The 24,009-nt window shown below is 34.5% G+C and overlaps 1 protein-coding gene across 1 annotated transcript; it reads right to left on the reverse strand.

Annotated features, from left to right (window-relative positions):
- Nucleotides 1–10: 10 nt before the first annotated feature.
- On the reverse strand, nt 11–24,009 carry ATP6V1E1 (ATPase H+ transporting V1 subunit E1). The gene is made up of 9 exons (XM_051961762.1): nt 23,864–24,009; nt 20,702–20,767; nt 16,766–16,875; nt 16,438–16,504; nt 10,510–10,599; nt 9,753–9,821; nt 8,511–8,605; nt 7,110–7,197; nt 11–611 (listed from the first exon to the last, which is right to left on the reverse strand). Exons 1-9 carry the CDS (start codon nt 23,894–23,896, stop codon nt 549–551), a joined length of 681 nt encoding a protein of 226 aa, XP_051817722.1. The 5' UTR covers nt 23,897–24,009; the 3' UTR covers nt 11–548.

The raw sequence follows: 24,009 nt of genomic DNA on the forward strand, positions 1-24,009 counted from the left end.
GAATAAGAGATTATTATAGTTTGATCCACATAGTTTTTATTTTAATAAATAAAGCATATTCACACCTTTTTGAATCACAGATACAACTGAAGAAAGCCTCTAAAAGCCCAAATAGTTACAGGGGTAATACTACTGATGCTGGAGTGAATGCATGCTCCTTATGCATTTTGATGTAACCTACAGAAAACAAATACAAAAAAACTATAATATACCTCACACACACAGAGCTCACTCCAACCTAAGGCAGATCACAGAAGGATTCTCAGTGAAAACCATGCAAATGATATGTATTCCCCTTGTCCCTAGAATGTAGAGGAGATCAGAACTTGGTCATTTCTATATCAACTAGGTTACTTCTTGACAGTTTTAAGTCCATAAATCCTCTCCCAAAGTTAACATTTAGGCTGATGGCATTCTACACAAAGACTATTCCACAAAGGACAATGTCAGAGCATCAAGGAAGAAGAAATTGATAGTTGTTTCTTCAATTTTAGACACTTTTATAACATCAATACAGAAGATGGAATGGATCGAACCTCATCAGAGGATTAGTCCAAAAATTTCCTGTTGGCATTAGCACCAAACAAAGCCCCACGGACTTCTGGCATCATCTGTGAAGAGAAAGAATAGATTTTTTTTTTATTTGCCTCCATTAATAGTTAACTCATACAAAATTCAGTTAACTACTTTTTTCTTCATTCTCTACTATGTGCCAGATAGGCTACTCAGTGGTGCTATGGTGTCCAGCCTAGAGTCAGGAAAACACCTGTTCAAATCTGGCCTCAGATACTTGCTAGATATATGACCTTGGGAAAAGTCATTTAATCCTGTTTGTTTCAGTTTCCTCATCTGTAAAATGAGCTGGAAAACTCCAGGATCTTTACCAAGAAAATTCCAAGTAGAGTCACAAAAAGTTGGGACACAATTGAACAAGCCAGACAACACTGGAGATATAAAGATAACAATGAAACAGTCCCTGTCCTTAAAGGTTTTACATTACACTGGGAGGAAAATATATATTTTTAAATTTCCCATTTAAAAGTATTTTATTTTTTCCCAATTAAATGTAAAAATAATTTTGAATTACAAAATTTTTTCTCCCTCCTTTCTTTCCCTCCCCCTCAAAAAAGCAAGCAATTTAATATAGGTTATACATGTACAATGATTTTAAACATTAAAGAAAATATATTAATATGTATATCAGGGGTCCTCAAACTACGGCCCGCAGGTCAGATGTGGCCCACCAGATTATGGCAAAATCAGACTGGAAGTGATGTTGGACCTAAACTCGAGTTAGCAACACACACTTCCAGCACTGGGCTGAGGTGGCAGAGATAGAATGTGAGGCTATACCGAGGTGAGGTGAGTTCCCAGGCCGGGGTGGGTGGTGTGAGGAAGGGAGAGAGATGCAGAAGACCAAGAACTGACGGCCCGCGGCCTTGAACAGTAACGGCAGCCACCACAACAGACAGGCACGGGGATGTACAATGCATGCTGCGCATGTCACAGCCGCTGCAGAGGGAATTCACTGCAGCAGTGAAGGTTGAAAGAGAATATGAAGAGCAGGAGAGAGTGCGGGAAACGGAGGCATCACAGCACAGAGGCAGCTTGGAGGAAGTTGGGCATTGCAGTCTGTAAGTCTCTTTGTGGGCAAAGTTATTGCTGGTATATTGTTTGTGTAGTGCTGTGTATATATATATATTGGTATTTTACTAATAGCAATTTGGAATCCCTAGGAAATAATGATGTCAAGAAAAAGAAAAATTGACTTGGAGTGTAGGATATTCAAAGAACAGTGGACTTATGATTACTTTTTCATGCAGTACAAGGAAAGAGCTGTATATCTGATATGCCAGGCACTATATTCTGTGTTCAAAGAATATAATTTGCTTCAACACTATGAAACTCAACATAAAGATAAATATGATTGATTGGAGAAATGAGAAAACATAAAATATTAAAACTGAAAAATACATCGACAACTCAGCAAAATACTTTTGTGAAGCAGAAGCAGCTAAATATTTCATCACTGCGAGCAAGTTTTCAAGTTGCCAAGCTAATAGTGCTCATTGGCAGACCATTTGTGAAGGGAGAATTTGTTAAAGAATGCCTTCTTTCTGTTGCCAAAGAGATATGTCCAGAGAAGGCTGATTTATTTAGTACAGTGAGTCTTTCAGGACCTACAGTTACACAGAGGATTGAAGAAATGGGAGACAATCTGCATCAGCATTTGCAAAACTCCATTAAAAAAATTTCATATTTTTCCTTGGTACTCGACAAAAGCAATGATGTTCGTGATTCTGCATAATTTCTAATTTTTATTTGTGGGATGAATGATTATTTTGAAGTCATAGAAGAGTTTGCTGCACTGCAAAGCATCAAAAGAGGCAACTACAGGAGAGGATATCAACAAAAAGGTTTGCCAAACTATGAATGGTTTGGAGCTGGATTGGGCTAAATTAGCCAGCGTGACAACTGATGGTACTCCTAGCATGGGGTCTAAGAAAGGAGTAATTGCTTGCATTAACCAAGACATGGACAAACATAACCATTCTTATCCAATAGCCATACACTGCCTCATCCACCAACAAGCGCTGTGTAGTAAATCACTGAAGTGGGACTCTGTTACGAAAACTGTGGTATCTTGTGTTAACTTCATTAGAACTAATGCAATAAATCATAGACAATTTCAGGAATTTCTGTCTGAGCTAAATGTTGAGTATGAAGATGTTCTATATCACACAGAAGTCCACTGGCTGAGTCGAGGGAGTTTTGAAACATTTATATGATTTACTTCCACGGATTACAACTTTTCTGCTTACAAAAAACAAAGTACCAGAGCTTGAAGATGCAGAATGGAAATGGCACCTTGCCTTTCTGAAAGATGTAACAGAGCTACTCAACAATTTCAATATGCAACTTCAAGGAAAGGGGAAGCTCATCTATGATATGCAATCACATGTCAAAGCATCTGAAGTAAAATTAGGCCGCTTCACCAAACAAGTGGAGGAGGAAAACTTCTGCCATCTCCCCACAATTCCAAAATCTGTTAGCGGAAAAACTACTCATTGCATTCCCAAACAAAACATGTGTGGATTCACTGGAAAAATTGCAAAAGGAGTTCCAATTTAGATTTCAAGAGCTTCATCTCCATGCACAGGACATACAGCTTTTCTGTAACCCATTTTCTATTGACAATTTACCAATTTACCAAATGGAACTGGCTGAACTGCAGAATTTTGACTCTCTGAAAGACACATTCAAGTCAAGCAGCCTTCATAATTTCTATGCATCTCTCCCCTCTGAGACATATCCTCAGCTCAGGAACCATGCACTCAAAATGGCAACCATCTTTGGCAGCACTTATGTCTGTGAACAGACTTTTTCTAGAATGAAACATTTGAAATCTCTAACCAGATCAAGACTAACAGATGCACACTTGCATCACTTGTTACGACTAGCAGTGACAAATATGGAACCAGATAGTGATCATCTCATTAGCCAAAAGCAGGCCCATAGTTCCCACTGAAATACTGGTAAGTTTGTTGATTTAACTTTACTTCATTTTAAATATTGTATTTGTTCCCATTTTGTTTCTTCACTTCAAAATAAGATATATGCAAGATGCATAGGAATTTGTTCATAGTTTTTGTTTTTACTATAGTCCGGCCCTCCACCTACTGGCCCCCTATTTAAAAAGTTTGAGGACCTCTGATGTAAATAAATATAAAGTAGTTTTAGATAGAAAGGGGGCAGCTAGGTTACACAATGGGCTTAGAATCAGACTCATCTTTGTGAGTTCAAATCTAACCTCAGATAATTTATTAGCTGTGTCAGTCTGGGCAAGTCCCTAAACCCTATTTGCCTCAGTTTCTTTACCTGTAAAATGAGCTGGAGAAGGAATGATAATTTTAAGTGACTGGGAGCACTAACAACTAGGCAGAGGGGCAAAGGTACAGTTCAAGAATATCAGGAAAAGGGTCAGCTAGGTGGTACAGTGGATACAGCAACAGTCCTGAAGTCAGGAGGATCTGAGTTCAAATCTGGCCTCAGACACTTAACACTTCCTAGCTATGTGACCCTGGGCAAGTCACTTCACCCCAACTGCCTCAGCCAAAAAAGAAAAGAAAAGAAAAGATCAGGAAAAGCTTCTTTTAGAAAGTGGCACTTCAGCTGTGCTTTGATTCTAAGGAAATGAGAGTCCATTCCAGCCATGGGGATGGATGAAAGTAGGCATAAAAGGAAGTTATGTGTAATCAGCTTAGAAAAGATAGGTCAGAGGTACACTCTGAAGACTTTAAATGCTAGAAAGTTTACATTTTATCCTACATGTAATGGGGAACCAGCAGAAATTTCCACAAGAATGACATGGTGAAACTTGTTTCAAGAAAATCATTTTGTAGGTAAAAAATGGTAGTGCTAGTGAAGTGGTAAATCAGTACACTGTGTAAAAGCAATCAGGAATTAGAAGTAAAAAAACCACTCGACTTTGGCACAGGAACATAAATGGCACTTAGGTGCTATAAGACACATGTCTTGGATACAGAGAACCCTGGAAAGCTCTCAATACTCAGAGCCAAGAAAACAGTTGCCACGTTGACTCTCATGTTAAAATGGAGAAAGCAACTGGAAAACTATCCCAATGGAGTATTAATAAATTGATAAAGGCCACAGTTAGGTCCAAAGGGCAGAGATGAGAAGATATCTCCCCTCCAACTCTGTAGAAGTCTAAGGATTTGGCTGTAAAAGACTGCAAAAGACATATCTTTTGATATGTAACTGAGCAGATTTTCATTTTCTTTAAACTTTTATGAGATTGGGAGGAATGGAGTGGAAAATGCAGATAATGTAAAATACCATATCAATAAAATTTACTTTAAAAAAAAAGAATATCCGTTTGGCAGCTGTGAGAAATATTACATAAAGTAGAAAAAAGATAGGGAAAACCATTAGAAAGCTACAATAGTTCAGGGCAAAAGATGTAAAAACTTGGAATAGAGGAAAAAGGAATAGGAAGATGGAATTTGCAAACTAGAACCCTAAATAAAATCCAAACCAGTATTTTTGGTTGTTGGTCCTCTAAGGAGCTGAAATGGTGTGAACAATCAGTGAACATAAAAATCTGCCCTTGAATGGCAAGCATACAAAGATTTGAATAAAATAAAGATCCCTTGTATACAAAACCTGATGTTTGGGACAAATGAAATATTGCTAATTGAAAGCAAAGAGGAAAAAAAAGCTACTCAATTCTCGATTTCTGGGTTTTTCTACCAACAAAAATGAAAATGACTAATAGGTAGGTGCCTAAAGCTAAAGAAGGCGAGAGTTGCCTTGAATGAATCTAAGCCATTTGGCTCATAATTTATACCACTGAGTCCTAACAAAGAAGGTACTGCAAAAGGAGGGACAAAAATCCTAGTTTCCAAAAACTGGACAGAGAAAACATTATGCCAAATATAGATTCAAGAGCTTGATTTTATTTGGCAAACAATTTAAAAAAAAAACAAACCATGATTGCAAAGAGGTTTCCTATGGGCCACTTAGGGAAATTGGGCTTTCCCAGCCTAAGACCAGAATTCCTGTCTCAGCCCAATGCAAGCAAGGGCTCATTCTGTGGCCTTTATGTGAGTAAGAAAGAGACTGAGAAAAGCTTAGGAGATTCTTTCCTAAGCCAGTTAATCTCATACCAAGGACAACTCTTATCCTCTAGTTACTGTAATTCCCAAAATGAGCACACACAAATATAGGGCTCATAGCCAAATCAAACTATATGAATTGCCCTTGCCATACTGAGATCATATGAAAAATGAACTGTTCCTAAGCCAGAAAGTTACTGTCTCCTCCATCTCTCCCCGCCCAAAACACAATTCCTAAAGAAACGGATTCCATACATCATGATTCAGTTATGAGTATTAAGTATCCATCAACATCAGAAAGACTTCATCAGAAAAAATTTGGACTATTCCCTCAGGAAATTTTCCTACCGTAGGACTTAATATGCAGAGTAATATCCTTGCACTCCTGGATGAGGAACAAGCCTCTGCCAGTACCATAAACTGCCGAATATTCAGGAACACCTGCCGGTCCTGTGGTGATCGTTTAAGCCTGAATACTCTTGTTCTATGGTCACTTTTTTGGGAAACAAATATTTCCCAAACAGCTTCTTGTCTCGCTCCCAAGTGCAAGCTGCTCTCCAGTGAAACCCTTGTCTTACTTACTATGCAGCAGTACTGCAATAGGGCGGGGCTCAAGGTTTTTAAAGGGGAGTCACATGACCAGATCAGGGATTCGGGAAGCCTTTACTTCACCTGATCCTATCCCTACCTCCCAGGTGTGAAGGATGATAAGGATAGGGTGGAAGAGAGAGAAAAGTTTATTTGGAGTCTCTGGCAGTAATCTAGGTGTGGGGTAACAAAGAGAAGAGAGACGAGCCTAATTTTTTGACAATGTGTTTCTCTAAAGGTTTCTCAAAAGAAGTTAATGGCAGCACCCGTGATGTTGGGAACATTTTATCATTTATATTTACTTTACCCTGCACATTAGGTCTTCCTACCCTTGGAAGTTTTTGTAAAGTGACCCAGACCTACTGTAGGAAAATTTCCTGTGAGAATAGTCCACATTTTTCCTAATGAAGTCTCTGCTGTCAATGGATACTTAATACACCTACCTGAATCATGATGTATGGAATCAAACTCCATAATAGAATGATTGCAGCAGCCATTTTTTTTTTTTTTTTGCTGAGACAATTGGGATTAAGTGACTTTACCAAGATCACAGCCACCATTCTTAAAGGAATATTTATTTCCTTTCATTCTTACAATAAGACTTTGATTATGTATATGTATAAAAAGGGCTTGGGAATTCTTACTTTGACCTCAAATTCTCTTTTATGTGAGAATTACCATCTCAGCATATGGGACCCAATGCCTGATAACTATTTTCATCAAGATCAATGATCACTGCCTTTCTATAGTAAAAATTTCTAGAAACAAAGTGACAGAATCCCAATATCAGTATTCTTCAGTTGCAGACAAGCTGAGGACATTTGTTCTTTACACACCTCCCCATCAAAGCTTGCAAAGTGAAAGTCAATGACTATTTCTACTCACCTGTTGGGCTATAAGATCCAGTCTACTTTCTAGGGTATTAGAAACTTTTATTTTACGATCCCCATTATAAATCTCAACACCTCCAGCTCTAAAAAGAGAGTAATAATTTTTAGATTCAAGAAAGATGAATATTTGAGCATAAAATACCAGCCATTTAAGAAAATCTGCTGCCCCAATCAATAATACTAAAAAATTAGTGTAAAAAAATATACAATTAGTATAAAATTACAGTAATAGTTATTTCATTTGATAATGTAACACCTGATTCAGTATTATCCATGATCAAGCAAATAGAAAAGGGAGGGCCCTAATGGCTCTCTATGTCAATGAAACAATAAATGCCAATTTAAAATTTACTTTCCCCCTTCACATTTCACTATGATTACTCCACTCCTAAGCCTTCAGGACCTCAGCACCACCTACATAAGTTAGAGGCCAAATCTTGCAATAAGGAAACACAAGGTAAAGTGTTCTTTTAGAACACAAAAATACTTTACTATCAAATATGAATTGGGACTTGGAAAGTTTTGTTTTATAAGCATTTATTTTGTAATGAAACCTGAATATTATCTCAAAAATGTTTATCTATGGTCCTGTAATTGTCTACTGGTTATCTATTTTATATACATTTAGTCTCCCTGATTAGACTGAGTTCCAGGAGACTAAAAGATATATCTTTTTTATTTGGTTTTTTTTTTTTTTTTTTATTGTTGCTCATTCCATCATGTACAATAAAGGGCTTTCAATTGTTATCACAGAGACAGTTCTAACAAAGAATGTGGAACTGATTCAAGTCCCTAAGGCCAGTGTTGATCACAATGCTGGCTATACCCCAAGACTGCCTTGCCATATCAGCATCCTACACTGCAAAGGCAGTGAGTCAGGTTGCATTGTTTAAATCCAGCCATATCTTGTGGTCCATTCTGACTGCTTCTGGCAGAAAAAAACCATCATAGTGATCTGATTTTCTTTTATGATATATTTTGCTCAAGCGTAGAGATATTTTTGTTTTTTATTTCTTTTTAGCTCCTGGAACACACAGCATTAGCATTTAACAAATGGTAGGTATTTGATTTCCCTTTCCTACTTCTCTGCAGGATAATGTCCATAGTTCATCCTTAAGGAAGCTGGCTTTTGGGAGATCTCTCAAATAATGAATGAGAGGACCATAAAAAAGACATACAAAGAAAAGATAGAAAATGAACTTCTTATAAAACAGTGTCAGTTGTAAGCTGATCTTATAATTATTCCCTATCACTGTCAAATTCTATCATGAGATTTTTAATGAGTTGCAACTCAAAGTGGCTTAGAGAAATTATAGCATGATAAATGTTAAACAAAAGGACTCATCTTTAGTATTTAATCTACAAATCTAGATATTAAAGCAATAATGCTCCTTACATGTCCTCTGGCAGGTATGCCTCCGGATCAACTTGGACATCAACATCTTTTTTGGTTGCAATCTTGTACACAGGAATTGTTTTTTGCACTGAAGCCTAGAAAACAAAAGACAATACTGATGAAAGGTTTTGGCAGCAACTCTAGAGTATATACAAATAAATGTTTACCGTTATTGTAAAGTGTGCAATAAGGGCTGTTACATTTTTAAAAATTCAATAAAGTGACAGAAACACAATGCAAACAATCCCACTCAAAAAACCTCTCATTTTATTTAAGAATTAAGAAAAGACTACTAAGCTGGAGATGTAAGAGATTTTATCATTCTACTTTTGTATCTGAAATTTGTTATTAATTACAGAGTAATGATGTTAATTATTGCAATATTTTTATTGATTTTACATTTATTCATACATATCACTTACTTTTATAAATAATCTACATTTTGGGGGAGAAAGGTAATAAAGGGTGGGAGATGAATGTATAGTTAGATTTTTAGAATCCCTCCAATGCAGTACACCAAAATAATTAATAGAGAATATGTCCTATCAATAAATCTTTATATTTTTAACTGTTTGTTTTGCATGAGTGAATTCTCCTTCACTTTTTTCCCCGGAGACGAGAATAAATACAAATACTGTCTACATGCCAGATTCCAGCTCTCCTGATTCAGACTAGCCAGAAATCCCAACAATTTCTTCTTAAAGAACAATAGGTTTTGCTGAGTGAAACGAGTAGGACCAGAAAATCATTATTTACTTCAACAACAATAGTATATGATGATCAATTCTGATGCACGTGGCTTACTTCAACAATGAGATGAACCAAATCAGTTCCAATAGAGCAGTAATGAACTGAACCAGCTACACCCAGGGAAAGAACTCTGGGAGCTGACCATTACCTAGAATTCCCAACACCTCTATTTTTGTCCATCTGCATTTTTGATTTCCTTCCCAGACTAATTGTACACTATTTCAAAGTCCGACTCTTTTTATACAGCAAAATAACTGTTTGGACATGTATACATATATTGTATTTAACTTATACTTTAACATATTTAACATGTATTGGTCAACCTGACATCTCGGGGAAAGTGTGGGGGGAAGGAGGGAAAAAGTTGGAACAAAAGGATTTGCAACTGTCAATGCTGAAAAATTACCTATGCATATATTTGTAACTAAAAAGCTATATTAAAAAAAAAAGAACAATAGGTTTTTTTCCTCTTGTAAACATTATATTCTTTACCTTCACCAGAGGGAGATCGCTTCTCTTACAACGGACAATCATTCGTGGCTCCAGCAATTGGTAGAAACCCTGTGCAAAATAAAAATAAACAGAACTGGCAGAAAATACAAAATATGGTCTTATGGTAGCAGCAAAAGCAGAAGTTTTCTGGTACTTATTTCATATAGCTTAAGAAAAAAGATAAACATAAGTTTCAAAAAAAAACCCAAAAAGTCAGTAACATAAATAATAGAAATGAAGTTTAATGATGCAGATGAGAGTGTCAGGTTAAAACAAAACCCAGTTTTTGTTTTTTATTGTCTAAAGGCAAAGAATGTCAATATAATTAACATACCTGAAGATACCATAATTAAAATAATTTTATGAGATGGTATCACATAATGAATAAGCACATAGTTTCTTTGGTCAAACTGTCAGAATATTTATCACAAGGCTCTCTGACACAAATTGGAAGTTAGAATTTGAATGCTGTACTTGAGTTATTTAGGTTGAAGATGCAGAAAAATATCATCAGGACCATTTTATTAGGTTAGATAGCACATATTTCCATACTAGGCAAGGAAAAAAGAATAAATTAAAAGAAAGCTTTATTAAAAGTTGATGGAAAAGAGATGATTTCATGATTAATAATTTCCAATTTAGTAAAGTTCTAGGAAATGTTTATTAGAAAGAGTGGGGCCTCTGACCATATTATATATGTTGGCATTATATAGCATCCAAAAAAAAGTGTATAAAGTTACACAATATGGAAAATTACCTGAAGAACAAGTCCATCCAAAAGAACCTGATATCTAGCTGTATCTTTCACTACCTTGGAGAGTCTCAGCTTTGCTTCATTTAATAAGTCCTGAAGAGAAAGGAAAGAAGAAAAGGGAAAATCATTTTCATATTCGGGAAAATCATTTTCATATTCGAAAAAATGTCCACATGGCTGACAATTAGGCAGCTAAGTAGTACAATGGAGAGAACACTGGCCCTGGAATTAGGAGAACCTGAGTTCAAATCTGGCTGCAGACAACAACCAAGTAAGCCTGGGGAAGTAATTTAACCCTATCAATTTCCTCATCTGTTTCCTCATCTGTAAAATGAGTTGGAAAAGCAAACAGAAAACTACTTCACTATCTTTCCCAAGAAAACTCCAAACAAGATCATAGAGAAGGTGAACACAACTTCAACGACTCAACAATTCCCAATCTTTTAAAAAATAATGTTTATTTTTTGTGCCCCATTGCATAAATTGTTCTAACTTCAACTATCTTCATTTTTAATTAGTTCAAAGAGATCTTCCATTAAAATTATTGATTTTTTCATTTCTACTGGCACAATAACAGTTCATTGGAATCATATATTTTGTTCTGTTCAATTATTCTCCAAATGGGAAGCCCTCTTCATTTTCAATTTTTAGTTACCTAAAATAAGTTGCTATACATATTTTTGTACATATTCTTCTTTCTTTCATAGGTCTAATAGGATTAACATGGGTGAAAGAATATAGTTTGCTAACTTTCTGGGGCATGGTTCCAAATTTGTTTCTAAAATGGCTGGACCAATTCATAGCTCCATTAATAGTAAACGACTGTACTTCTCCCCCTCCCCCATAAATCTTAGAATATGTCATTTTCCTCTTTTATCATCTTTGCCAGGATCATATGTATAAGGTGGATTCTTAAAAGTTGCTTTAATTGGGATTTCTATAATTACTAGTGATAGTATTTTCTCTCATGATTGTTGATAGCTTGGATTTCTTTCTTTGAATACTCTATTCATGAATTGCCCATGTTTAACATATATTGGATCACTTGCCATCTAGGAGAGGGGTGGTGGAAAGGGAGGGAAAAAAAAATCAAAACACAAGGTTTTGTAAGAGTAAATGTTGAAAATTATCCATGTATATATTTTGAAAATAAAAAGCTTTAATTAAAAACTAATCATTTTATCCTGATCTTCTTTTATTTAAAAGATGTGAAAGGCAAAGTTTTCTTTAATCCCTTATTTATTTCTGTGTCCATTTTAGAGTTTATCTTAGTATATGGATAAGGTGCTGGTCTAAACCTAATTTATGTCAGATTGCTTATTCAGTTTTCCTAGCAGTTTTTCTCCTAAGTAACTATAGCTTTCAGGTTTATCTATGCTATTGTTTATTTGATTCTATATATTGTATATCTCTCTTTTTTGAAACAGTATCAAATAATTTTAATAATTATTTACATTTAATGATAATAATTATTAACAAATAAATAATCTAATACTGATTAACTTCCTACCTTCCCATAGTTTATCACTATTAACTTTGAGATTTTTGGTCTTTTGTTCTTCAATATGAATTTTATTTTTTTCTAACTCTATAAAATATTTTTTTGGTCAATTTAGGTAGCATAGCTATTTTTACTATATTGGCTCGACCTATTTTTGAGTAATGACTATTTCCTCAGTTACATAGGTATGTTTTTAATTCTGCAATGAATATTTTATAGTTAAACTAACATAATACCCAGATGAATCTGGCAGATACATTTCCCAAACATTTTATAGGTTCTATTGTTGTTATAAATCTATCCCTAGTGCGTTTTGTTGGTTATATACAGGGACGCTGATATTTTATGTGGATTTACTTGTATCTTACAAGTTAGCTAAAAATTATTTAAATTCATTTTTAGCTTTTTCTTGAGTTCTTTAAGTGCATCATCTCAATTTAGTTTCTTTTTTGCCTATGTATATTCTAGCATTCTATTAACTACTAGCAGTGATAATACTTACTGGAAAACTTTTAATTTTACCCGATTACATATAAAGTTTGTTTTTAAGATTTAGATAAATACTATTTACTATAGTTAAGAAAAGGTCTTTTTATTCCTATAAGTTTTAGAAATGAATGGTGAATTCTGTCAAAAACCTTTTTACTATCTATTGGTATAATCATATATTTTAAAAAATTATTTATTATATTTTCTCTTATACTTAACCAACTTTTCCATAATCAATCAGTTGCTAAATAAATGACTGTTAATGCCCTTCTAAACAACAACCTTCAGTGGATCCCTAACTGCCTCTAAGATAAAAAGAGAGATCCCTCAATTTGGCATTTAAAGCCCTTCACAATTAGGCTAGAGTTAATGTTCCCATATCCGTTTCATAACACTTTTCACATTTCAGCCAAACAGTTTATTTGTTAACTGGATTTGACATCTTATCTGCCACTGCCACGTCTTTGCACAAACCATGTATTGCGTCCTCTCTCTGGCTTCAAAGAATTCCTAGCTTCTTGTCACATTCTACAGTAATGATCTCTTCTCAAATTATCTTGTAGTTTTCTGCTTACTGATTTGCCCGCTCACAGTAAGATATAAGCTGCTTAAGAGATGGTTTTTCATTTTTATTTTTTTCTTTCCAGCAACTAGGACAATTTAATAAACGCTTGCTTGTTTATGCCACTTTGGGAGAGCTCTGATCACACAGAAAAATTTGGTTGCAAAGCAAAATTTATCTCAACTTCTATTCATTGCTTAGTTTTACTCTCTAGGAGCAATTAGAACAAATATAACCATTCTTTCAAATGACAGGTCAACCTCCCCCACCTCCTCCCCCCCAATCATCTCATTCCCCATTCTATTGACATCCTCACATAACATGGAATCAAGATTTTTTACCATCCTGGTCACCCTTCTCTAGATGATCTCCAACTTATCAACATGGCAATCAGAACTGAACACAATATGCCAGATGTTCAGGGCGGAGTACAATGAGAACAGTACTTCCCTCAACTCTGGATACTACCCTCCTACCCACCTTTTAAAATTATGAACTTATAACAATGACCAACACAAACATTTTTACATACTAAGAAGAGGAAATGAAGTTTATATATAAAACAATGAGTTTCTACTACATATATCTTGCTCTTTTTTAAGGTAAGTTTTTCCAAAGTAATTCCAAAGGATTCACAATGGAAAATGCAATCCATATCCAGAGAAAGAACTGATGGAACATGAACATAGATTGAAGCATATTGTTTTCGCTTTCTTTAGCTTTTTAGAGATTCCCCTTTTTCCTTCTTTGAGCTGTTTCTTCTTTCACAACACGATAAATACGGACTGCACGTATGTAATCAATTTAAATTTTTTACCTTTTTAAAGAGGGGAGGGTGAAAATTTGTAACTCAAAATTTTAGAAAATGAACGTTAAGACAGTGGTTCAGTGACCCAAAGCAATCCCAATAGACTTTGGACAGAAAATGCCATCTGCATCCAGAAAAAGAAATAAGGAAACTGATGTAAAGCAACACATGCACGTTCATTTCTTTTTTCTGGTGTTTTGTTTTTTTTTTAAATCTCTCCCATGGTTTTTCCCTTTTGCTCCAATGATTCATAAAGCAATGTGTATTAAAAATAAATAAATTTACTAGGAAAAAAATGAATGTTAGAAATTGTCTATATATAATTTAAAAAAGAAAGCTATTTTGGCATATTAAAACAAAAAAGGTTTATTTTTAATGAAAGTTATCTTTGAAATTTAAGATAATAGGATCAACACTGTTCAAACTTTCTTGAGTTCTATTCTGAAGTTTCTTCTACTCTATATGTACTTAATATTTCACTGATATTTGCTTCTTTTTTCTTTTTGTATAATTATCATTACTCACTTCTCCCTTGCCTCACAAATCTCCCTGTAAAATAAAACCCCTCCCTTGAAATATAGTGAAGCAAAACAAATTTATGATCTAATAAGTATGCACATATAGTCCATTATCTCATGTCAAGAAATTCTTTAAAATAGAGATTGACTATTGCACTGATACACATCTTTACATCCTACTTAGTTGTTTTTCTTTACATTATTTCATATGTTGTTTTTGAGATTATGTTCATTTCACTCATCAGTAAATTACTATCCTTTTTGTTATTTCTCACCACACAAGAATAATACACTATACACTATACACACACACACACACACACACACACACACACACACACACACACACACACATAATTTGATTAGTTGCCAGTTCTCTCCTTCCTCCTTATACTTTTTTTCCAGTTTCCTTCAAGAATCAGCTTAAAAGCCCATCTCTAAAAGAAGCCTTACCCACTCTCCCTTAATGCCCCTATCTTCTCTCTGTTGATCATCTCAAGTTTATCATCTATACATCTTATTTGCAAACAGTTGTTTATATTTTGTTTCCACTACTAGACTGTGAGTTATTGGAGAACAGGACTGATTTCTGCCTATCTTTATATTCTTATCAATTATCACAGTCCCTCATTCATAGTAAACACATATGATAAAAGAATAGCTAATGTTGGAGGGAGGTTCTATAGGAAAATAGGCACACTGTTGCATTGCCATAGACTCCTTATATAACACACACACACACACACACACACACACACACACACACACACACACACACACACCCCCTTCTCCCTCATTCTCTTTGAGGTAGGTGATAAGTAGTGGTATTGTTAGGTCAAAGGGTATGTATAATTTAATGATTTTCGAGCCACATTCCAATTTGTATGTCTCATTAACTGGGGACACTTTTACATTATGGTTGATACCTTGCCTCTCTTCTTTTTAAAGCTGCTTGTTCATAATTAATTGAATTTATTAAGAAAAGGTTATTGATTTTTATGTATATGTATTATATACATATATTATATATGATAAATAGTATAAAGAAACAACCTAGATATTCCAAATTACAAAAAATACTTTTTGATCACAATTATAAAGATGTGGTAAAGCACTTGGTACTAATACCAAACAATATTATGACATTTACATCATAAACTTCTTTTGACACTTTGTAGATCTGTGATCTCATCAGTGTGAATACTCCCTCCAATGTTGCAAAGTGCAACACCCCCACCCTCACCCCCACCCCCACCATTTCATCTTGTAGTATTCTTGTGTGCTAGGAGCATTCCGCTACATCTCTTTGACAATGCATGGATACCAATGGAGTATTTAGGCTATCCATGTTATTCCCAATTTTTGCGGCATGACTGATCATTTCTGCTGGTATATATCTTTGTTATCTTTTGACACATCTCTTGCATAATTCTTCATTTGTAATAAATTTACAAATCCCTAACACTTTGAATTGTATAAATGACACTTGCAATAAAGTTACACCTTTTGAATGTTATTGGAGAATATTGTAGCTAACTACATCAATTAAGAACAAAAAGAATTACTATTCTTTAAAGTAATTCATAAACTAGGTTAATTAATCCAATTTCATAAAGGAATTCTCCTCCAGGTAGAAACTACCATTATTCACAGAAATCTAAAAACTGAAGACATAAAAACTGTTTAGAATTAAATTAAAATATAAACTGTCAGTTGCTTAGAACTATGAATATTTTTTATTTGTTTCACCAGACACACTAAATTACCTATAAATTTCTTCCTTTCCTCTAAACTCAGCAGCAGAAAGGATGAATTATCCAATTTTAAAACTGGTCAGCAAGCCAATGGTAAAGGATTTTAATTTGGGAAATGTTCTCTATAATTTAAATAACAATTATAGAAATTCTTTTGCTAAGTTACTTGATTTAAATATATCTGACATTCCACCTGTTCAAAAATCAAACCATCACCCATTTAATGAAATAAACTGGAGCAATTAAATTCCTATTAAAGCAAAGTACTTTAAAAAATATTGTAAGGACTAGATACTCACTGAGATAAGATCATCTCTGGCTCTAAGGACTTTCAATCTTGCTTGATTCATCAAGTTGGACATCTGACTAAAAGTTGCATGGAAACATAAAAAGTCAGTACAATGCCTTAACAGTAGCAGAAGCTGCTATACATTCTGAACAAAACTTATAAGACAAATGGCTTTTTTTTTTTAACTAAAGACTAACTTAAGCTTTACTGGAGTTAGCTAACATTTACCTATGTTCTACCTTGTGACTTCAGCGAGTGCTATTATGAAAACTTTTTACTCAAAAGAAGGAAAGTATACTCAAAAAAAAAAACAAAAACAGGAAATAGAAACTACTTACATTTTCTTCTGCTGCTCAATTTGTTTCTCCTTCTTTTCATAATATTCCATTATCTTCAGTCTCTGTGTTTGCACAAGACGACCTTTCTCAATGTTGAATTCTTCTTCTGCCTATACAGAACCAATTTACATTTAATTAAGAGGCACTACTTACTGACCAAAAAAACCTTCCAACATAGCAGTAAACTCATCATCCAAACTCCTGGGTGATGTGTATTTTGATAGTACTATATCATTCAATGTGGAAACCTTGAAATTTATTCTGCCTCATCTTATTAGAATTTGCTATTTTAAACTTTAATGTATGGAAAATAAAAGACAGACAATTCTCAAATACATACAGGAAAGACAATGTGAGATAGGAAGAAACGTTGAACTTAAGAGTTAGATGAGACAGGTTTAAATCCTGCCTCTAACTTCTGAACCTTAGTTTCCACATCTATAAAAATGAAATGGAGACAATACTCTTAAGCATTTACCTTATAAAATTATAATGATCAAAAGAAACAATATAAGTCAAGTGCTTTGCAAACATTAATATGATAGTTAAATGTCAGGTATAATTAAGAAGATTGAGAAGCTAAACATTTTTGATAAAGAATTTGTATGCAAATTAGGTTGCCAAACATTTTCTACAGAGATGATTTTTTTTTCAAGAAAAGTGTTAAAAGTCTGCATTCAAATGTATTTTGCTCATATAAGGACATAAAATCCTGCCATTTCCTCCTATTCTGCATATCATTATTCCATGATTAATGACTGAAATTGAAGATTTTGAAAAAAAAAGGTAAAATTTATAATTAAAACAATGTAGTATTTAAAAGTAACAATTGAGTCTTCATGTTCTGAAAAAAATAAAAAAAAATAACAGCTTATTTTTCCTTTCTCAACATGGTAGATGAAGATGTTGCAGATGATGTTGAGATGTCTATATCTGAAGAATAGCAAATGGATAATGGTCCAAAAAGAAAGGAATACAGTACAGTAATCAGTAAAATAAAAAGTGGTAGCAGTTTTTCCCTAAAATTGTACTGTTGAGTTAGTCAAATGTGCTACAAAGTAGGAGTGACTTTCTTTTTTTCTGGATCTACAAAACCCAACATGGCCAATTTTAAGGCTGTATCTGTATGCTGGGACAGTGAGATAATTGATGTTGTCAGAGGTTGGCCTTTGAGTTGGGCAGATTCATACTATCTGTAGCACTTAAGCTTAGTATCCCAGGCAACATTCTTCTTCTTCTTCTTTTTTTTTTTTTGGCTGAGGCAATTGGGATTAAGTGACGTGCCCGGGGTTACACAGCCAAGAAGTGTTAAGTGTCTGAGGCCAGATTTGAACTCCTGACTTCAGGGTTCGTACTCTATCCACTACACTACCTAGATGCCCCTTCCAGCAACATTTTAAGACTAATGCACATAATTACTCATGGAAATCACAGCAGGAGTTCTCTGAGCATAAAAATATTGGGACATTAACTTTAGATAAATAAAGCCAAGGCCAATACATCAAAATGTATCTTTGATGCTATTCCTTCCTTTCTTCTCAAGCCAACTGCCCCCACCATCATCCGTACTTCTTCATGTACTATTCTCACCTTCAGTCTCTCCCAAGAAATCTACTATCTCCTCCCTCTCAAAACACTCTTGCTAAATGTGATCATACCCACAACTAGTAATCTTTCCTTCTCTTCTCAGCTAATGATCTCAGATCAAGTGATCCTATCATCAGCGCCTCCACTGTCCCTTTTCAAACTCTCTTCTAAACGATGGCTTCTGACTTCAACTGAAACTGCACTCTCCAAAGTTACCACTGATCTCTTAACTAATACATATAATTGCCTCCTCTTAATTCCCTTCCTTTTCTGAAATATCTGATACTGCAAATCACACTCCACTTTGGATACTTTTTGTGGCCTAAGATTTTGATATCGCTTTCTATTTTCCCTTTTTGTCTAATCATTCCTTCCCTTTTCCTCAATGATATCCATCATACTCACTAAAGGTTGCTGTCTCAATAGTAAAATGGGGATAATAATAGCATGTACCTCACACAGTTATTGTAAAGATCAAATGAGATAAGGAATGTAGTTGTAAGGAATGTAGTAAGTGGTGAGCATATAGTATGTTTAAATAGAGCTAAGTGCCCTCTTTTCTTTCAATGTTTTCCTCACTAGATAATCTTATCACTTGTCATTGTTTCATCCCTAAGCACACAATTACCAGTTCTATCTATCCAATCCAGTTTTTCTCCAGAGCTCCAATCTTACATCATCAACATTCTGTAGGACACTTCAAACTGGTTATCTTATATGTATGTCAAACTCAAAAATGTCCAAAAGTGAGATCCCCCTCCCCCAATGGATTCATTTGTACTCATCCCACAATTCGTTGCCATGACTTTCTATCTTTATAATTAACATCTCTTGAACATGGGCCATTCTTTCTACTCATATTCTAATGTAGACTCTCAGCTGCTCTCACCTCAGCTAAAACAATGGCCTTATAATTAAATTTCTTATCTTAAGTTTTTCCCTTCTCCAATCCATCCTCTGACTTGATGCTAAAGTGATTTTTCTATGGTGTAAATCTGAACATGTCCCTCCCCCACCACCCAAAAAACTCCAGTTGCTTCCTCCTACCTCCAGGATCAACTATAAAGCCCTTTGTTTGGCATTTAAAGCTCTTTATAATAAAACCCCTTTTAACTTTTCTAATCTTTATACATTCTATTCTTGCCCACAAACACTGATCTACTGGAGGTTTACTTGATGCTTCTCAACATTTTCTTAGCATCTATGGTTTTCTTTTAGGTGGATTTCAAGTGCCATCTATTCATGAAGACTTTCCTGGTCACCCAGCTAGTAGTGACATTCCCACTTAGCATTTATCACCTGTCTATTTACTTTATTTTATGTTTTGATTTATGTATAATGAGGGCAGAGACTCTTTTTTGCTTTTTCTTTGTAACTTCAGCATTTGACACCTTGTAAGTACTTAAATGCTTGTTGGTTGATTAAAGCAAGGGTTCTTAAATTCCTTTCACAAGCTGGGGAAACCAAGAGACCCTTTTTGAGAATATTTTTTTGAGTAGTTTCATTTTTGTTGTTGTTTCATTTTTTAAATGAGACTATCTCATGGTAATTTAGTTTTAGATGTTTCTTAATTATAGAAGGGGGGGAAAAAGGCAATCTTTTTTTTTTTTTTTTTTTTTTTTTTGGTAAGGCATTTGGGGTTGCGTGACTTGCCCAGGGAATACAGCTATTTTAAGTATTAAGTGTCTGAGATCAGATTTGAACTCAGTTCCTCCCAACTTTAGGGGCAGTACTCTATCTACTCAGCCATGCAGCTTCCCAAAAGGCTGTGTAATAATGCTATTTAACTATACAATATTTATTAGGTATCACATTTTTGTCATTTTATTTCCACACTTTCCACATGGAACTTTTATGTATTATTCATGTTTATAATATCATTTGACCGGAAAAAATTTCAATGTTTCATAGGATTACCAAGGAAACCAATTATATTGAAATAGAAATAAAATATTCATACTGAAAGCATGGCTGTTCATGGTCTTTAGAAGTGAAAAATCTACATTTATCTGGTTTCCATCAGAAGAATCCTGAGGTATTCTTCAAAGCCTAAAACTAATTTGCAAGGGAAAAAAATGATAACGCTTACAAAACTGATTGTTTTCTGTATATAAATACATTTTTCTTGACTTTAAGAAAATAGGCTGTAGTCTGTTTAAAAACATTAAATGTCTAAATTCTAAGTTTCCTTTTTTGTACTTGTCAGAGTATTTGCAACTGACAATTTCTAGTAAGCTTATTTCTGAACTTCATTGACATTAGCTGAGTAAATGTTTATTTCCCCTAAATCAACTAGACATATTAAGAATAAAAATGTGCTAATACTGCGCTTAAGTTCATTAATCTTACCTTTGCATCTATTTCTTCGGCTTTCTCATTTGCTTCCTGTTCAATGAAAGCCATCATATGTTTGATCTATAAGAAGAAAAAAGTCAATTTTCTTTTGGTTCTAGAAATAAAGTATGGCACCTTCTCTTTCACATCCAAATGTGAAACACTTCAAATAAATCTACAGTCTTGGGTGAGACTGTAGGTCAACCCAGTTAATCAAACTTATTTGATTAAATAGAAATAATTTCCTTTTGTAAAAGTTCGGTCTAAACCCAGTAAATGGTGAATTAAAAATTAAAAAGAAATTAGCTACTAACCCCTTTTATCCCCTTGAATCATCATGTCCCATAATAAATCATTTCGTAGAAGTACAAGGAAGCCTGGGAACATTTGTGGATTTAACTCTGAAAGTAGTGTCACACTAATTATTTCTTAAGGCAAATTCTATAAATACTATATTATAAACATATTTTGTTTATCTGAATATAATAACATTTCTGTGTATTGAATTAAATCAAGAATACTGTCCAAGGGATCCTAAGTCTTATTAAATAGTTATCTTCAAAAACAGCAAATCACATTGATTAATTAATATTAACAATATTAATTTATAATGGACAGACTAAATCTAAAACATCCACGAAATATTTAAATGGATAATTATGAAAGTTTTATATGTTATATATGAACAAAAGACCAAGTTCCAAGTCTTAGAATTTTCAGGATCACAACTCTTAAGTTTATGAGATTTGTGGAAAAATACTGTGACTGTGAGAGGGAGATCTCAGAGACCTGAGGATTGCACCAATTTGAAGCAACTAGTTCAGTCTGCAGATTGCTGAGGTTTCAAATTACCTTAACAACAACCTGAGAAAAATGTAAGTATTTATAAATGCTACAGAAGCCTTGTTTAACAAAATATTGCCCCTTGGCTCAAACCTGCATTATCTGCCTTCATTACTCCTGAGAGATTGCTCAACTAGTTCTGACTAGATCAGTGCAGATCTTTTAAGATTCAGGTGGATTGTCTAAAAGGACAATGTGTTCTGTCTCAGGGACTTGTGGGAAAGAAAAAGTTTAGCCACAGGGATGAGTTTATTCTAGCCCTAAAGCAGAAAATCTGGCTCTCTGAAAGATAACAATCTTCTCTCTACATAGATATAAATTCACTGTAGGATAAACCTAGACAGTAGATATTTTCCTAAGCAAAAGAAGTTTCCTTAAACAAAATATACAAAATAGAATTTTTTTATTTTAATGACAAAGTATTTTAGTATTATAGCAATCCTTAAAAAATTACTCAAAAAGATATTATACAACTAAAATATAAATTTAAAACCCAATAAATCATAAATGTTGACTGAATTATTAATGAATATTATGTGAAATCAAATGAGGTACATTTGGAAAATATTTAGTACTTGGCCTGGCATATAGTAAGCAGTATATAAATGCTTATCTCCTTCTTTACCCAAGTTATAAAGCAGTTAAGTTTATAGACAACTCACTACATTTCTTTGTACACAAATACCTATACATTTAAGCATCTGTCATTTGGGAGAAATAAATATGAAAATGAATCGATTCTTTGGATAATTCTGGGAGTAAATTTTCTTTTAACTAGAGAAACATGAGGATAGGGGGAGAAGGGCCTTTAAGTCTTAGGTTTAATTAATTAAAGATTTAAAGACTTTGGTTCCCTTCAGGAATCAAAAAAATCCACAATCTCTTTGTACGCTATATATATCCCCTTTGAGAGACTACTTTTTATTTTCAAAGCATATCAATATAAGATTTCCTACAAGCTTTTCTAAACTAAATTTTAATTACAAATCAGCAGCAATTAAAACTTAAAAAGATCTCTCTCCTTACTGAATGGACTACAATCAAGATTGCAAATATGTAGAAAGTGTCATTTCCAAGCCAGAGAGAAAAAAAATTCCATATTCCAATGTGGATTCCTCATTGAGGCAGATTCACCAGTTTGTGAAACTTAGTCAGATAATCTTCCAATTACTTAAAAAGATGGCAACTAGTTCTAAATTTGTTTCTGCCATTTACCTGCTAATGTGACCTGTTTCCTTCTCTATAAAATCCTTTTGGCAAAGGTTACTTAATACTTAACTGAAGGGATACTGATTTTTCACTGCTCAAATTTGAGTTCACTGAACTCAAATGGAAATTACTTATAGATCTATTATCATTCTTCCTTTCAAAAAATTTTCAATAAGAAATCACCAAATGACAGACATTTGTCAAGACAAGGCAAATATTCCAGTGTTCTTTTTGAACTCACAAAGTAGGTTTTAAGGTAATCAGAGAATGCTATGGATAGAAAGAACCTTGGATCTTTTTCATGTCATGGCTCTCTTTTGGCAGTCCAGTGAGCAAATATTATTAAATTTTAAATTAAAAATTAAAAAATTTTAAATCCATAAAATAAAATACATAGGATTACAAAGGAGGCCAATTATACATAATGTGTCATATTATATATATGTATATAATATGCAATATGATATATAATAATATATATATGTTTCGTATATATAAAATGTATAAAACTCTTCCATCTAGATCGATCCTCACATCCTACAGAAGAGGAAATAGTCCTAGAAGGGAAGTGTTTTGCCCAAGATCACAATGTCGGAGATAAAAATAGAGCCCAGGTCTCCTGACTTCCAATCTGGTGCTCTTTCCACAATACTTCCTTTTTCTTGCAAATTAAGTGTTGGGCTACAGAAGTCTATTTTGGTATTCTTCTATCGGGAAACACGATAATTGTGTACAAATTTCGTAGAATCATATTTAAAGCCTCAGCTAAAAATCCAAACAGCGATACGAAAGATTTTCTAATCCCTGAAGAGAATACCCGCTCCCCTCCCTTTACCCCCTACTATGCATAAAAAGGGGCCTTGTGGGCTCCGGGAAAGTGTCTTCCTCAGCCCCAGTGCAGGATCGGGTTAGCAGGTCACGGCAGGTGGGAGATTTACTGCAGAGAACTTCCGCACACCACCTTCCCACAACTCCCCACCACAGGAGATCCCCAAGGACCCCGGGGAGGGAGGCCAAGGGCGGGTTCCACTCGCCCTTCGTTAGCAGAACCACTTATCCAAACGAACATCCGAGGTCTGTCAACCTCGGAAAACTGAAGCGGGCCTCGGAGGGTGGGCCCCGTACCTGCTTTTGGACATCGGCGTCGCTGAGAGCCATGGTGACAGCAGCTACTCCTACACTTGGCAGGCAGCCTCCGAGTACAGCAGAAGATGAAACAGCTGAGAGGCCGAGCGCTCTGGTTTTTCTTCACTTTACGAACCCAGCTTCCG

This window comes from Antechinus flavipes, chromosome 5 (assembly GCF_016432865.1).
Source record: "Antechinus flavipes isolate AdamAnt ecotype Samford, QLD, Australia chromosome 5, AdamAnt_v2, whole genome shotgun sequence".
Taxonomy (NCBI): domain Eukaryota; kingdom Metazoa; phylum Chordata; class Mammalia; order Dasyuromorphia; family Dasyuridae; genus Antechinus; species Antechinus flavipes.